This window comes from Pipistrellus hanaki (genome assembly GCF_964339955.1).
Source record: "Pipistrellus hanaki genome assembly, chromosome: 7".
Classification (NCBI taxonomy): Eukaryota; Metazoa; Chordata; class Mammalia; order Chiroptera; family Vespertilionidae; genus Pipistrellus; species Pipistrellus hanaki.
The window spans coordinates 28,924,414-28,941,301 of NC_140509.1; the positions used below are offsets into that span (position 1 = coordinate 28,924,414).

The 16,888-nt window shown below is 34.3% G+C and overlaps 1 protein-coding gene across 7 annotated transcripts in view; it reads left to right on the forward strand.

Annotated features, from left to right (window-relative positions):
* The window catches only part of ADGRB3 (adhesion G protein-coupled receptor B3), a 687,259-nt gene that overhangs the window by 620,011 nt on the left and 50,360 nt on the right, over positions 1 to 16,888 (forward strand). For all 7 annotated transcript variants that reach the window (XM_084890389.1, XM_084890391.1, XM_084890392.1 and 4 more), the window contains 4 exons: positions 8,888 to 9,038; positions 11,591 to 11,660; positions 13,249 to 13,315; positions 15,678 to 15,763. In XM_084890389.1, the coding sequence (XP_084746515.1) occupies positions 8,888 to 9,038; positions 11,591 to 11,660; positions 13,249 to 13,315; positions 15,678 to 15,763 (374 nt within the window). The remainder of the gene's footprint in view (positions 1 to 8,887; positions 9,039 to 11,590; positions 11,661 to 13,248; positions 13,316 to 15,677; positions 15,764 to 16,888) is intronic.

The window sequence follows — 16,888 nt, forward strand, 5'->3', positions numbered from 1 at the left end:
GAGCACCTGTTATTTGTGATTATGTATTATCTTTGTGCAAAGTCCTTTTTATCCATTATCATTTTTCACTCTCAGAATAATTCATTTTTAGTCTGTAAGAACTAGTGTTTTCTGAATAATGTAAATAATTATAGTGTAGTTTTTAAAGGACCATCTTTAAAATAACTATGATGATGAACCAGAATTTTCCATCAAAGTATCATTCATATGAAAACAATTACACATGTATTTCAGAATTTTATGTGTCTTGTACATTTTTTTATGTGAATAGCAAGATATACATATTTCAAATGTATTTATTATAGACATATTGGTGTGAGTGAAGGAATTTATCTAAATCATTCAAATAAGAATTGTTTCATATGGAGGAATTATTTCAGCTTGTCTAAAATTGTTGAGATGTTGCAATCACTGCAAATAATTTATGATTTCTTCATAAATACATCAAAGTATACAGATATTGATACTATTAGAGAGTCTCAAAATATCCTTTTAACATGATCTACCTCAATTTCTTGTTATTATATTTCTAGCAAAAGCAAGCTTCTCTACATTGTGTATTCCATGGAGGATTTTTTTTAATATCATGTGTCTCTCATTAAAAGTATTTTCTCTTTTGCTTTTTTGAAATATTTATAAAGTAGGTATCTAAAATTGCTTATTTTCAAAGGCTAACACAATTTTTCTGATTTATTTGAATGTTGGGAATAAGGTAAACATAGTATTTTGCTCTTAGAATTTTTTGGGGAAAAAGTAAATAATAGTTTTCAAGTTGGAATTAAAGTATCGTTAATATTTGAAATAAATTAGTAAAAGAGATATCTCTTATCAGTCTAGTAAGAAATACATAAGAACATGGCCGAAACCGGTTTGGCTCAATGGATAGAGCGTCAGCTTGGGGACTGAAGGGACCCGGGTTCAATTCAAGTCAAGGGCATGTACCTTAGTTGCGGGCATATCCCCAGTACGGGGTGTGCAAGAGGCAGCTGATCGATGACTCTCTCTCATTGATGTTTCTAACTCTCTATCTCTCTCCCTTCCTCTCTGTACAAAATCAATAAAATATATTTAAAAAGAAATAAGAATATGGATAAGCATCCTTAGAAATGTGAAAAATAGTATTTCTTAAAACTCATGAGATTATTACTTAAATCATTTACTTTGGAAAATATACATAAATAGATAATTTCCTAGGAAAATATAAATTGCTAAAATAAATTCAAAAGAAGTTACTACCTTGATGAAATCTTTAATTAGAGAATATTAATTAGAGAATGATATAGTAGAATTTTAGAGATAGGAAAGCCTTTAAAGATCATACAGTAGAAATCTCATAATTTATAAGTGAGGATGTTGAGGTCCAAAGTTTTTATAGCAAATTAAAAAAGTAAACCATTAATAGCTTTGGGAATTAGGAAGTCATGGGTAATTCCCCAGGAAGGGCAATTCTAAGGAGACGCTAGATTGCAAGGAGAAACTATGTGAGCAGGAATCAAAGGTGTTGATGTATATAGTTGAACCTTTCAAGAAATTTGACCACAGTTGGAAAGAGAGAGAACCATCTATTGAGAACCAGTGAGAATAGACAAATACAAAAGAGGTTGGTTGGTTGGTTGGTTGGTTGGTTGGTTGAAATCAAGATTTCAACAGATTTTTAGGCTGAGAGATTATGTATATAAGAATATAGGCACTAACTAAATGATGAGAGTATATAGTTGTCCAAATATCGGATCAAGAGTCATCACTATGGATCAAGCTCTTTATATCCACCATGCCATTTAATCTTTACAACAATACTATGAGGTAGGTGGTGGTGTTATTCTCATTTTTTGAAATGAGGAAGAGAAGCATAGAGATTTTAAGTAACAACCAGAAAATGAAGCACTCATTTACTGTGAACTCGCAGTGTGACTCCAGGGACCTGCCGCTTAGCTCTATTACACCATCGCCTGGAAGGGGAAGGGCCTGCTTTGGAAAGGAGGAACAGGAAATAGGAAGGGCACAGGAAATATGATATGTCAAGAATATGAACTGTCTGTACCTCATCAGTAATTTAGAAGATAAGGTCATCTGATATAAGAGTAAAATAGAAAGCTAGGGCTTGAGAAGGATAAAAATGGTTGTAAAATTTAGACTATAAATGAGCAAAATAATATAATGAAAAGGCAGTGTGAGGAGGTTAAGAAATTGCATTAGCTCTGGGATCAGAGGCAGTGCTTCTCACACATAAACCATGAATGTTGGCCAGTTTTCTTCATCTCTTCAAACTGTCAAGTGCAAACCAGGGATGGTGATCATCTGACTATATATTATTCTGTTCTGTATCATTAGGAAAACTTTTTATCCCTGCTTTTTTTTTTTCTTTCTGGACTATTCTTTTATTTGATTTTCTCTATTACTTAGAACTGTCATGTCAAACTAAAAGCAACAATTTATTAAACCTGGCCAGTGTTGCTCAGTGGTTGAGCATTGACCTTTGAACCAGGAGGTCAAGGTTTGATTCCTGGTCAAGGCACATATCCAAGTTACAGCTTGATCCCTAGTTGGAGGTGTGTAGGAGGCAGCTGATCAATGATTTTCTCTTATAATTGTTTCTATCTCTCCCTCTCCTTTTCTCTCTGAAATCAATAATAATTTAAAAATGTGATCAAGATTTGGTGGGAATTGCATTAAATATATTTGTCAGTTTGGGTAAGATTAACATTTATATGTTGTAAATGTCAAGTCTTCCAAATCATGTACATAATATATTTTCAACTGAATCATATCTTGTTTTGTGTCTTGCAATTAAGAGGTATAATTTTCTACATGAAGCAATTACAGGTTTTTGTTAAATGTATTTGAGGTGTTTCACAGTTGTCATTTTTGTTGTTGATTTCTTTTTAATGCTCACCAGAGGATATTTTTTTACAATGTTTTGTTTTGTTTTTTTAAATAGAGTGAGGGGTGGAGGAGAGAGGGAGAAACGTCTACTTGAGAGACAAATGGATTGGTTGCCTCCCGCTTGGGTGTCCTCCAGGGCCAGGATCAAACCTGCATCCAAGGTATGCACCTTGCCCAGAAATCAATTCCATGACTGTTCAGGTCACGTGATGCTCTAACCACTGAAAAAAACTGGCCAGAGCGGTTTTATAGTTTTTGTTGTTGGTATTAATAGGACCTTTTATTACCACCTTATTTACTACCTTTCCCTATTAATTTTGTTTATAGGTATAATTTTTTTTCTCAGTTTCTACAGAACTTTCTTTCTTTGAAGATTTTGTTTTTTGTTACCTCCATTGTCTCTCTCCACTCCCCACATTTTAGTTTTCTTTGCTTGACTTCTTTTTTTCATGTTAGAACATTTTCTCAATTATCTGATTATCCCTGGCTGTATATTCATATATAAAAGCAAAGCTCTAAACAATGACTTGAAGCTCTACATGGGTAGATAGACTTATTGAAAGGTAGATTTTTAAAAATATATTGATTTTTTTTTTTTTTTAGAGAGAGAGAGGAAGGAAGAACATGATGGGGGAAGAGGGAGGAAGAAGGGAGAGAGAGAAGGAGAGAGAGAGAGAGAGAGAGAGAGAGAGAGAGAGAGAGAGAGAGAGATTTGTTGTTCACTTATCTACTTATTTATGCATTCATTGGTTGCTTCTTGTATGTGCCCTGACCAGAGATTGAACCTGTAACCTTAGCGTGTTGGGACGATGCCCTAACCAACTGAGCTACCTGGCCAGTGTTTGAAAGGTAGATTTGACAATATTTTAATCAAGAATGAGCCAGAGTATGAAGTTTTTTCCCTCTCTAGGGAGAAATTTAAATCTTTGATCTGCCAATATTCTGGGAGTAGGAGTGAGGGGAGGGCCCTATGATTCAACACATACATGTGTATCTGCTTGTACATCAACTCACTAATAAACCTGGCGCTTGAGTTTAGAACCCAATCCATTCCATTTTCCAGAGCTTAAACATCCCTGCTCCAGTGCAGGGTTGTATTTTAAGCTAAGTAAGAAACACAATTTCAACTATTATGTATATACTTTTTCAGACCTTTCTCTTTTTCAGTCCCATGTATTAGTAATTCTGTGTCCTTCTCTTTCTGGCTACTATTCTTTCCAAGTATTAAACTCTTCAAAAGGTCTGCAGAATTATGGGTCTGTTATAGTCAGTGTTTCCATAATCATCCCCACACCCTACAAACATTTGGGCTATACTTTCTCTGCCACTGTAAGTCAGTTATACCCTCTTTTTCAACATCTTCTGAATTTATTTACACTATGAGTTCACTGTTGTCTGCCACCTATTCTCTTTTTCCTGTGGCTGAATAACTTGGTCATTTTAACATGGTTTTGGAGGGAGAAGAGAAGTAAATCTGTTACATGATTAGAAATTTTGTTTTACATTTTCCAGGGGTGAGGGGACTGGGGGACTCTAGAGGCAGGTGCTTGGAGCAGCTGGACTTACCTGAGGGCAGGCCCAACTCTGCTGTGCTCCTGCCACCCTGGTAGGCCTAAGGGGACTGAGTACTGCCATTTTGTGGCTGTGGGCACCACCATCTTTGATGGTGGGGCAGTAAATTAGCATACGCCCTCCTTATTGGATGTGGGCACTGCCATCTTTGAGGACGAGGCAGTCAATTAGCATATCCCCTTCTTATTAGCTGTGGTACTATCTTTGTGATGGTGTGAGGGTCAATTAGCATATTCCCTCTTTATTAGAATGAGTGTATTTCTTGCTCATGTCACAGTCTAATGTGTGGCAGCTAGAGTTAATATGTGCATTCAGTGTCACAAATTTCTTTCATCATCGGGCTTTAATGTCTTCTAGGGACTCAGAGCTCCTCAATGAAGCTTTGTGTCTGGACACTAATATGGAAAGAGTAAAAGCATGGAGGATTTCATAGGTCATTTTATGGGAATAACCTGGAAGTGGTGTACATCAATGTTACCCATATACTATTGGCCAGAACTCGGTTACATGCTTCCTTACCAGCAAATGGCTAAAAAATGAAATCTAGTAGGGTACTTAGGAGAAAGAATACAAAATAAAAATAAATCTCTTTTTTTCAATTACAGTTTACATTTATTATTACTTTGTATTAATTTTAGGTGGACAGCATAGTGGTAAAACAATCATACAATTCAAAAAGGGCTCCCCTTGATATTTCCAGTACCCACCTGGCATTTATAGGCATTTATAGGCCTTTGAAACAGCTTGGATTTTATAGATCAATTTTAACATTTAAAAAAATTCTATTTTGCTAATTTTTGCTTTTATCTTTATTAAATTTCTTCTGCTTTCTTTAATTAGCCTATTTTCATTTTCTATCTAAGGTTAATGTTAAGGTAGGCAAAGGTGGGAAAACATTGTTAACATAAACGCTCAAACATTTCTAATATCAAGAGTTAAACACTATCTCTAATATTTCTGAGAACAAAAAAAAGGCTCAGCATACTTTGATTTCCCCTGCTCCCTTGTAACTTTCATCTCTTCCGCCTTTTAACCCTCCTTAATATAATTTTAGTATTTATGTCCAACTGGTTGTATTTTAAAATGTAAATATTAGTATTTTTAAAATAGTGAACAGTTATTTGTACTAAATGTATTCTATTACTTTCTTTGCTATCCATTACTTCTTTTACTTTTTTAATCTTATTCCTTCCTCCTGGACACCTTCTGATTAATATTGATATATATTGTCCAGCAGCTCTTTTAGACAGAATCTTGAGACAGTAAACTTCAAAGTTCCTTTCGATTCTAAAAATGTCTTTATTTCTGCCTCTCACTTAAATAATAGTTTGGCTGGGTGTAGAATTATATCTTCAAAGTTATTTTTTCTTTAGAATGTTGAAGATACTATTCTATTGTCTCGGATCCTGGGTTGCTCACACAGAATCCGATGTTGTATGTCTTTGTAAGTAATCTTTCTTTTGACTCAGATAGCTTTTGAGATTTTTTTTTCTTTATTCTTGATGTTCACAAATTTTATCACAATATATCTAGGGGGGGTGTTTGTGTATGTTTGTGTTTCATCTTTAATTTAACCTCTAGCCAAGAGGATCTTTAAAGTTCTAAGAAAATTTTCCATAGTATTTCTTTCAATGCTGCCTTTCCCCTTAGTTTCCTCTATTTCATACTTTTGGAAGTACTTTTAAACCAATTTTAGGACTCCTGTGTCATCTATGCATCTTAAATCTCCCACTTTCCATGTCTTAATCTGTGCTCCCAATATCTAGCTTTGAGTTGTGGTATCCTCCAGTGGGAGCTCATCTTCTCTCTGCTTTTTAGGCATTTCTGACAGTGTCTACTCTAGCACAGATCATATCTTTTTTTCCAATTATCTTATGAAATCTCTTCTATGGTCTCTCAGGATTTGGGGTGAAGGGTATACAATAAGGGTGAGAGGTATAAACAGAGCTCAGCGTTTTCCAATTTAAATATCTTTTCAAGTTGTACAATATTTGTTAATCACACTCATCAGCTATAAAGCAGCACCAGATTGGGATTTGGCAAGGCAGGTGAAGCGGAAGAATGGGATGATGAATGGGTGTTCATGAGCCTCACATTTGGTATGGTGAGCTGTGGAGACCTGGCTGTGGTGGGATTGAAGAGCAGACACACAGAGACTAAGAAGCTGTTAACTCTGGAGGGCATGACAGTAGGGCCAGTGGTAACAAGAACAGGACAAGTGACAACAGTTTAGCAAATATAACAAATCAGTAGACAAGTCAGTGTGTATTTCTTTATGTGGAGTATCTGATTTTATGCTGATTCTTCACATGATAATGAAGCAAAATATAGCTTGCTTGCTTTCTCAGGATCTTAGATTTTGTTACATTCTTCATGTAAGATTAGTTTTGTGATTTTAGACCTTTTAGTTCACACATGCCTTAGGTTGAAACCGTCTACCTGCATACTTGGAGTAGTTTCCAGACATTTAGGAATATTCATCTGACCATAGTAGAATGCTATTACCCATCGAAATGGTTTTTTCTTATCTAGTTACTGTATTTTCCCACTCACGTTATAGCCATGTTGTTGTCCAGAGAGACATGAATTTATTGAAATAAATATCAGTAGCTCCCAATTACATGTATTTCAATTTATATTAGGATTAAAGTATCAGGAAACATAATATATAAAAAGCAAATTAGAAGTCTCTGTATTGAGACTTTGAGCATTTTATTATTATAAAATTGCAGGGCTTCCAGCAATTATCATTTAACATTTCAACATTTTACACTGTTGTTTTTTTATAACCCTATATTGATAGTTTAAAAATAGAGAAGGAATAGCTTTGCTAGCCCACACAATTTAGATAAAACTGGAGGGAGGAAATGGCACATGAATTAGAAAGTGTAACTAGTTTTCAGATATTGAATGGAAGAGGTCTTTGAAATTCAAATTGGGATCAGCTACAGGAATGAGCAAAGTAGTCAGCCTGAAGGTATTTAAACCTAAACCTCAATGTCTCACAGATAGCAGGAATCTAAGTTGGTTAAAGCTACTACATTATGTCCGAAACAAGAGTACAGGTATGAGGAAGAGGGTGCCAGGAATCCATACTTTTCATATTGAGTTATCATCTTTTTAAGAATAAATATAAGTACTAAGTAGATTTAAGTACTATATGGAATAAGAAATCACACACTGAAAAAAAATGGTAACTCCTTTGTTAGTACTATTAAAAATGATAATTATAGTCATAGTCAGTTGCATACTTGCTAAATGCCTACCCCAGTGCTACTCAGCTTCTATACATTATCCCTCATCATTAAAACAATCTGGTAAGAAAAATAGGACATTTCTTTGTATAGTATTAAAAGAATTGGAACGCTAAATTAACATCTGGTGAATTTCACCAGAATAAGCAAATAACATTAATAATTTGGACCTAAATTTTTAAAAAGATAATTCCACTTTAGCAGTCTGGAGTGAAGGTGGGAGGATGAATGTTGTAGTTTTATTTTTTTACTATGAGTTTTTTTTTTTTTTTTTCTAGCTCTACTAGATTTGACTCTTTTCAGTTTTTAGAAACAGTAAGACTGAAACAGAAAGGGAAAAATTAGTTTGGTTACTGGTTCTGGTTTATAAAGACTTGCTTTTTAACAAGATTTACACAAAGAAATTATACCAATAGTGAAAGAAGTAGCCATCTTTACCAAAATGAAGTTGCTCATCTTTGCAGACAGGTCACAAATAACTAATGGTTGGCACCTTCAGAGGGATTAAGTTGCATAAAATATCTGTGAAATCATGACCGTGTTACTACCAGTGACTAGATTAGCTTTTCAAAATGATTTGATCAGGACACACATTGTAATGTAAATGTAAGAACATAGAGTAATGTATTAAGTGCTTCAAAATACATGTTATTTTGTACTAGGCTATTAGCCAAACCATTTTATGCTTTGTTCTTATACCTTGAATATCACACTTGTATAAAAGCAAAGTAATTTTTCCTTTTCAAAGGCTGTTGCTATGTAATCTTAACTTCAACCCGGATAAAACAACAGAGTTATCAGTCAAAAAGGAAGGATAAAGAATGTAGCCCTAAGAATTATGCGAGATGTCTGTAACTTAACTTAAACCAAAGAAAGGACCATTCCCATAATTATATTTCAAGAAAACATTCAAGTAAAGCAGTAATTTTAATTTCCCCTGAGTTTAAATTTACATTTAGGCTTCTTCTCATAAAAAATTGAACACACAAACAGAATTTTTTTAATCATAGATATTATGTACATAAAGACCACAGGGTTTCCAATTTCTATAAATAATTACTGTGTCACAGAGGGAGGTAGATATTTGAAATAAAAGCAATGCATTGGAAGGATTAACAATCCTCTGAAGGACACATGATTCCCTCCATAATCACCGTGGGTCTTTTTTGTTTCCACAGAGCATCTGTACAACCACCACTGCATTTTTGCACTTTTTCTTCTTGGCTTCATTCTGTTGGGTTTTGACTGAGGCTTGGCAGTCATATATGGCTGTAACTGGAAAAATTAGAACACGGCTTATAAGGAAACGCTTTTTGTGCCTTGGATGGGGTAAGCATAATAATAAACCCTTTCGTGTTCTTGTTAAGATGACTTTGAATACTTATATAATAAAGCAATAGAGTATTATTATTCTAAGACTACTTTAACTTGTGTGTAATTTGATATATGGATGTGGAAATATATGAAGTTGGCCATTTTTTAACATTCTTTAGGCATTTGACAAGGAGTAAATATTGGATGACCACATAGATAGCAGGTAATCAACAGTGAGTAGTGTAAGATGAGGCCTGAGGTACCTACAGGCAGAGAAAAGCAGTGTTCTATGCTGATATGTTCTGAAAGTGCAAAATCTTCTAAAATGTTCAGGGCTCAAGGTCATGTACACTAGTCAGGTACCTCCCACAAGAAAACTCTGAAGAATTCATTCCAAGAGCACTCAGAACTATTAAAGACTACAGCTCTTCACATCACAGGGAAAAACCTTCTTAGAGATAGAAAGAAACCTCATGTATAGTCAGTTTGGGGACTCAAAGGAAAAGCAGAATTGTTGACAAACTGAGAATTAATTAATTCTTTGCCCATCTTTAATAGAAAATTTTTTTCTTAAATTGTCTTATGAAGTAGACATTTTGAAAATCTATGCATTTCATAGAGCCAATTTTAATGTTTAATTAAATTTTATTAATTTGTTTAGGTTAAGAAACTAGTTTCAGAAAAATCCCAAGATATTTGCTTTGAGTTTTAAAACACTAAAAACACTGGGAACTTGCGACCAAATATACAGCAAATACCAAATGTACCAGAGACTGGAGAAGAGTATGCTTTAGGGAGCCTGAAAAAGTACAAATAAGTGGATTTATTACAATACCAGAATAATTTATGTGGGGGAAAATAGGATCAAGTACACTTAAGGATTATCCATCAGGTTTCAGCAAGGGTCTGTCATGTCTGACAAATGAATTCAGGCTCTTTGTGCTAATAGAATAAATGAGAATGCCATTAAGAAATTAGAAAATATATTCTACTTACACTTTCATAAAATTTTTGTCTGGATTTCATGTAAAAAGCCTTTCAAAGTTGTGCTGGTATTGAATTTTGTCATCAACTAGTACCATAGATCCAAGACATATAGGTTGCAATTAAGAAGACTTTCCTTGAAATATGAAGTGGCAATTGTTAGGATTGGCAACTACCTTATTTAATAGCATTACCGAAGATCTTAAGGGAAGGTTTCAGCTGGTCTCTAAGTTTACAGTTAATATTAAATGACTCTGGATAGCAAAAATGCTAAACTGACAGTGCTAGACTATCAGGAAGTCTGAATGGGCAGAATGGTGGCATATGAGTTTTATGAAGTCAAAGTACAACATAGTAAATTTAGAAGAAAATTTTAAAATCTAAATTGTATAGGATGAAGAAAATCAATTCTTCAGCTATGACCCAAGAGAGTATTTTTTCCTAATGAAATTTTTCTAATAAATCAAAAAAGTCAACTAATGAGATGAAGGAAGAGGAAGAAGAGAAGAATGGGAAAGAAGAGGAAGGAGGGGACATGTCAGAGAGAGAGAGAGAGAGAGAGAGAGAGAGAGAGAAGTCTTTGTTTAAAAATATGGTGTGTCCCTTGAGGTGCTCTTCATAGTTCATGCCATTAAACCTCATGAAGGGATATGACATCAGTTGAAAAGACTCAGAAGACAATGGCAGGAAGGAGGGAAAATAATAAAGAGGGAGAAAAGATGGATGGAGAGGATGCAAGAAAGTGGTTAGATGATAGATTTTATAATCATGGTCTTTCAGAAAAGAAGGCATGGCCAAAACTTAAAAAAAAAAAAAAAAGAATATAAACAACATAGATCAGACTAAGCTCTCTTTACCAAAACATAGGGAGGTTCCATTGAACTTGAGTAAGGTATGATTCATTTAGACATAACTAAAAGATGTTAGGTTAAAATTGGTGCAGGCATGCAGGCAAGTGAATTCCAAGAAGAACTGAGCAATGCATAGAGTGATATCTATCTAGAGGTCTATGAAACTGGCAAATATTTTCTAATCTTCATTAAGAATTATTAAAGGGGAATAATAATTCTGAAAGCACAAAAAATAATTAGGCCCTTAATCCTGTTCCTAAGTTTTTTGTTATTATAAGTCATAAGGAATTAAGTGATAAGATTCACTTTGTGGATCAATATGTGGCCAACTGAATGTTCTACTTCTGTGATATTCTATCACACCAGGACATCCTTTTTTTTTGCCTTTCTCATTTTATAACTATAAATTTTCTTTATAACAGTGTGAACCCCTAGGGGGAAAAAATAACTTAAAAGATATACTAAATCTATGTTATTAGTTTCTTTTAAACTCATGTCAAATGTGGTGGTAACCTAGCAACATCAGAGAAACTGCACTGAGTTAAAAACCCAGCTGTCACTCTCAGAGTTTTGTATTTGAAAGAAATTTTTTAATGAAAACATACCTTATGAAGTGATTCATCCATTGCTATTCCTCTGATTTAATTATTTTGAGTTTGTCCTACCTTTTCTGGAGTCAGTATGCACAGTAGTTGTAGCGCAGTGTAAAGTGTGACAATGTTTTTCTTACAGGTTTACCAGCATTAGTAGTGGCCACATCAGTAGGCTTCACCAGGACGAAAGGATATGGCACTGATCACTAGTAAGTCCATCCACAGTGATCAATCATATTTGTAGATAAGTTAATCATCAAGAACTCCTTTGGTATGAATCTGGTCTTTGAAAGGCATTGTATCTGGGGCGGGGAAAGAAGTAGGATTATGGATGATATGATCCCAAATTTAAAGGAGCTTTTGATTAAAACTAAATACAGTACAATGAGTAATGTTATCAGCTTGAAGATTAATTTACACAAAAATGTAGCCGAAATTTAGTGACAATCTCAGAAACAGCAAACAAGTGTTTTATCAGATGAAGGACTTTTTTCCTCCAGGCATTTCATTTTTAAAAGTTAACATTAAATTGTCAAGTTCGAAATGGGAAAGTAGAATGTTATCTGTATGCTGTATGGTAAAGAACAGTAACTAAATATAGACTTTGAATGCTCACATGAACACACATTTATGTTATGAATATATTGATTAATATATATTAATATATATGTATATATGTACACACACACACATATATATAATCCCTAGATTAAAAATGTTATTGGGTTATAATTTACATAGAGTAACATTTACCCTATTAGGTTTAGAATTCTGTGAGTTTTAACAAATGCTGAAGTCATGTAACCACCACCACAACCAATATAGAAGTTTATTGTGAGAACAAATATCAAACAAGGTATTAAATTGTTGTTAATTTTGAAGGCAACATGCCAATTCTGTGGACTGAAATTAATATTGAAAAGATACGTGAAATGGTGGGCATGACCCTTTACATCAGCAGTGACTAGCAGGTCCTTCATACTTCCCTCCTCTGACTCTCCTGGATTCTGCACCTGAATAGGAACAGAGGTTAGGATATTGATGCTGCAGCACTGTTCAGAATCCTTATTTCACTTTCCCATTTCTTCATGAAACCTTGCAAAACCTCCATTATGAGCCCCATGCCCTCTTCAGGTACCTATGTTGTGAGAGAATGAAATGTTTTATATATATAATACATGGGTTGCCAACTTCCTATCATGCAAACCTGCATTTCTTGATTAATAATAAAAGCTTATCTTTAGTGAATTTTCTCAGTAGTGTAGGGAAAAAGTAAAACTAGAAGAGAAGACATCATGCAAACTGTAAATTACCTGTTTGTTGTAATGATGGCTTTTACATCAGTTTCTCCCAGTATCTCTGGCCTCAAGGAGGATGGGGTAAATGGCATGTTTGACTCTAAAAACACACTTAAAAGTATATCTGAAAGATTCTATAACGGATAAAAAGTGGCATTTTACAAAACTTAATAGTCACCTTTGTGCTGGAATTCAATATAAAAATCTCACAGCAAGAGTAATTTCTCTAAAATGGTTTAACTGACTGAAAGTTTATCAAAAAAACTTGTGATAAAAGTTTTTTTCTTCCATGAGAGGTATATATCTTTTCTCACTCATGAATTGCTCTAATTTTAGCTTCTTCCACATCTTTGCTCTTTATTTTTATTTTTTATTAGAGAGCTTTGAAACTTGCCAAAATTCCAAGGCTAAGTGCATAATTCAAGTTATTTGTATCACACTTCTGTGGTTTAACACTTATCACTAATTTTTGTTAGTTTCTATCTGATGTTATTTCCAGCTGCTGGCTCTCTCTTGAAGGAGGACTACTCTACGCTTTTGTGGGACCTGCAGCCGCCGTTGTCCTGGTAAACATCAAAATCAACTTCTTTTCTTTTCTTAGCCAAGGAAGACTACTTCATTTCTGTTAGAGTGACAGTTTTGTATTTGTTGTGTAGACATTTTAAAGTTCAATGAATTGTTACTGAAATTGAATATCAACAGTGGTTCAGTCCTTTATTATTCTAAAATATTCTTATTTTGAAGACTGAAGAATATAAATTGTGGGAGTGTGGGATTTCTCTCTCAGTAATGTCTTATTTGTGAAGTTTTTGAGTAAGTTTTAACAAATTCTTCTTTAATGTATAGAATTTCACCATCTATGATCATTTCACCTTTATACTATTCTGTTTGATCTACATAGTTATTAAGATCTCTGCTGCTACCAAATATCAATAAGAAAATATATGTTCCTATGCCAGAGTTTCCCAACCTTAATCTGCAGACATTTCAGATCCGCTATTCCTTTGTCCTGTTTTTTTAGGATGTTCAGCAGCATCCCTGGCTTCTACCTACTAGATACCATAATACCCCACCCCCAGTTGTAGCAATCAGAAATATTAATTTCAAACAGACATTATCAGTATTTCCTAGAGGTAAAAAAACCACCCCTAATTGAGAATCCCTGCCATATATTGTGCATGAAGATTTAAAATTTTTCTCTTTGGAATTGTAAAATAATTTCTATATGTGTTTAATTATAGGAACATAAAAAATTCCTACCAATTTGCCTTTCTCTCTCTGAATTTCTTGATTACAAATCTTACTTGTCCAATAAGTCTTTGGAAAATCTAATAGAGTAAAGAAATGGTCTGAATTAAATACAAAGATCCATATGCTATGCAGTTAGATTTCTAATGGGAAAATTACCCTTTGGTTTATTGAACAAATCATTCAATAAATTGGAAGCTAGCAACATCTTTTTTAATAATTCTATGTGATTTTTTCTTCCTTTAAAGTATGCTCTCCACTAAACTGTAACAGAGAGCAGAAACTATTAATATTTCACAAGAGAAACAAAATCTAGGCATGGGTGTTAAAGAAAAGCATAGGGAAACTGAAACTATTAGATACTTTTTTGTCTGATGCATTGAATTTTTATTTAATCACTGGAATTATTTCCCCAAATTACTAGGTTAATATATACATGACCTTAAAATGAAGAAACAAAGGGTATGTGTATACTTGAAAGAAAACTGTGGGTTTGGGGTAGTGATGAATCTCCACAGGATTAAATTGGAAATGAATAGAATCCATGAAATACACCTTTTCTCTTAGTTCAAATAAGGAGATCAGACCCTTAAATGGTATCTTGTTGGAAGCTATGAAGAGTGACACTTCCTAAGTCCGTTCCTAACAGGTGCTTTGGATCTTTCCTACACCAGCAGTTGAACAGATTTCAACTTTATATTTCATTTGGCCAACGTGTATTGAAGGAAATAGAACCTTTGTGGTGGTGGTGTTGTTGTTTTATAACTATTATAGTAGCCCCGCTTGTGAAAAACTAGTTTCAATATTGTCATCACCTATTTGCAGCAAGATTTTGTTGATGCTGGAGGGTAAAAAGTAGGAAGTCAAAAAAAAAGTGTTGTTTTTTTGTGTGTGTGTTTGTTTGTTTTGTTTTTATCTTGGTCTCAGCATTGGGCTGGATTCCTTGATCAGGAAGTGAGTAGGTTAGAGAACCTTGAGTGCACCTCAGGACAGCTGTCTCAGCAGCTTTTTACCATTTTGCTCGAGAGAGAAAAATGTGTGTGATTTCATTTCACCTGTATTTAAATCCCTTTAAGTGAGAGTAAGAGTCTTAGAAAATGCTGAGAAGTGTTGAATGGCACCCATTATGGGAAGTGGTGTTAGCATCCATCTTTTAAAGGATCATGGTGAGTTGAATAGGCTTTCCCTTTTGTCTAGAAAAGCCTGCACCAAAATGCTGCCCTCCCCACAGGAGAGGTAGGAAATTAGGCATTCTGTTCCCCCTGCTGGGGGCAATGACAAGTCCTTAGCACCTTTGGCAGCCTCTCACTGTGAGACTCAAAACCTTTTGACTCTCAGGCATAGGGTAGAACTCATTTAGCCAATGGACTTTATTCAGGGGTGACTCAGAAAGAAGAATGCCAGCCAGATTGGCATTGTATGGCACCAATGACAAGTTAGGCCATTGAATGTTCATGTACTCAGTGTTAACTGCGAAACATGGAAATCAAATGTACCTAATGTACTTTAAAACTTGAGAGTAACACACCACTGTTATATTGTCCCATATTCCTTTATACACTTATAAATATTGGAGAAGCGCGACCTAGTGTGAGTCTTTAAATGAGGATTTTCAGGAGAAATGGGGACCTGATTCCCTTCATTATCATTGAAAGGTCAACCTTTGTTTCTATTTGACAGGTCAACATGGTGATTGGCATTTTGGTATTTAATAAACTTGTTTCCAGAGATGGGATCCTAGATAAAAAGCTCAAACACAGAGCCGGGTAAGCTGCAATTGGTGCATTTTGAAGGTTCTTTACCAGTGAATCCCATACCCCCATTCCAGATCATCAGCTGCATTTGACTGTGCCTTGAATTTTGTTTCTGATGAACAAATGTGTCTTGGTAGATCCTGCCATGCAAGTTGCCAATGTACTATTCTTAAGTAATGAAGCCAAAATCTAAAAATTAAAAAGACCATTAAGAAAATCTGGATTTGTGTGCATAGCCTGTATGTAAGATAAGATTACCTAGACCTAAAATATTTGTCCTTAGATGAAGATTTTCAAAGCCACCTGGTTTTGGTTGCAAAGGAACACGGGGGTAGACCGAACATAATGTCAGTATGAGACACAATGGGATTGGACAAGTAGACCTTAGCAGGGTGAAAAAGTGCATTTTCTTTGATTAATTGTATATATCAGAGAATTTTTTGAAATAACCATTTTTGAAACACTGTTCTCATTCTATATGACATTTTGATGATAACTTCCTGGAAAGAGATTTATAATTTTCACTTGCACATTTTAACCATTTATAAAATTTAGAAAAACACTTTACTGTTATTGTAATATCACCATCTCTAATAACTTAATGACATTTCATAAACAGATTGATAGCAGCTTTTTAAGGTTATAGCTTAACTTCATCACAAAATTTGTAAAAGTCTAAATGAAATATGAATGACTTTAAATTTCCTTTTGTATCTTTTATAGTTTTAGCGTTCTCCTTGCTGTGTATACCTTCATTCAAAATGTACCCTACAATTGTTCTGATTTCATTAATAATTCATGGTATTATCTAATAGTCATAGTATTTGATGAACAATTGGTGAGAATTATAGTAGGTCCTTTGTGTTTTTACAATCTATGTAGTGATTTATAAGATAGTTCAGGCATTTTTTTTCCCCCTAGTAAAAGAATAGGTTTAATGGTTTTCAGTATAAAAATTTGATATCAGAACTGCAGTGGTGTAATAAAAACACCATTAGAGATTCCTTTCTGAGGGAATCACTTCCTCTCTCAGAGATGTTTTGTTCACTTCAGACAAGTCTCCACGGCATCTTTAAATAGGCAGACTTGAACTTGTACAGACACTGAGCTTTCTATACCATTTGAACTTGGAGCTTT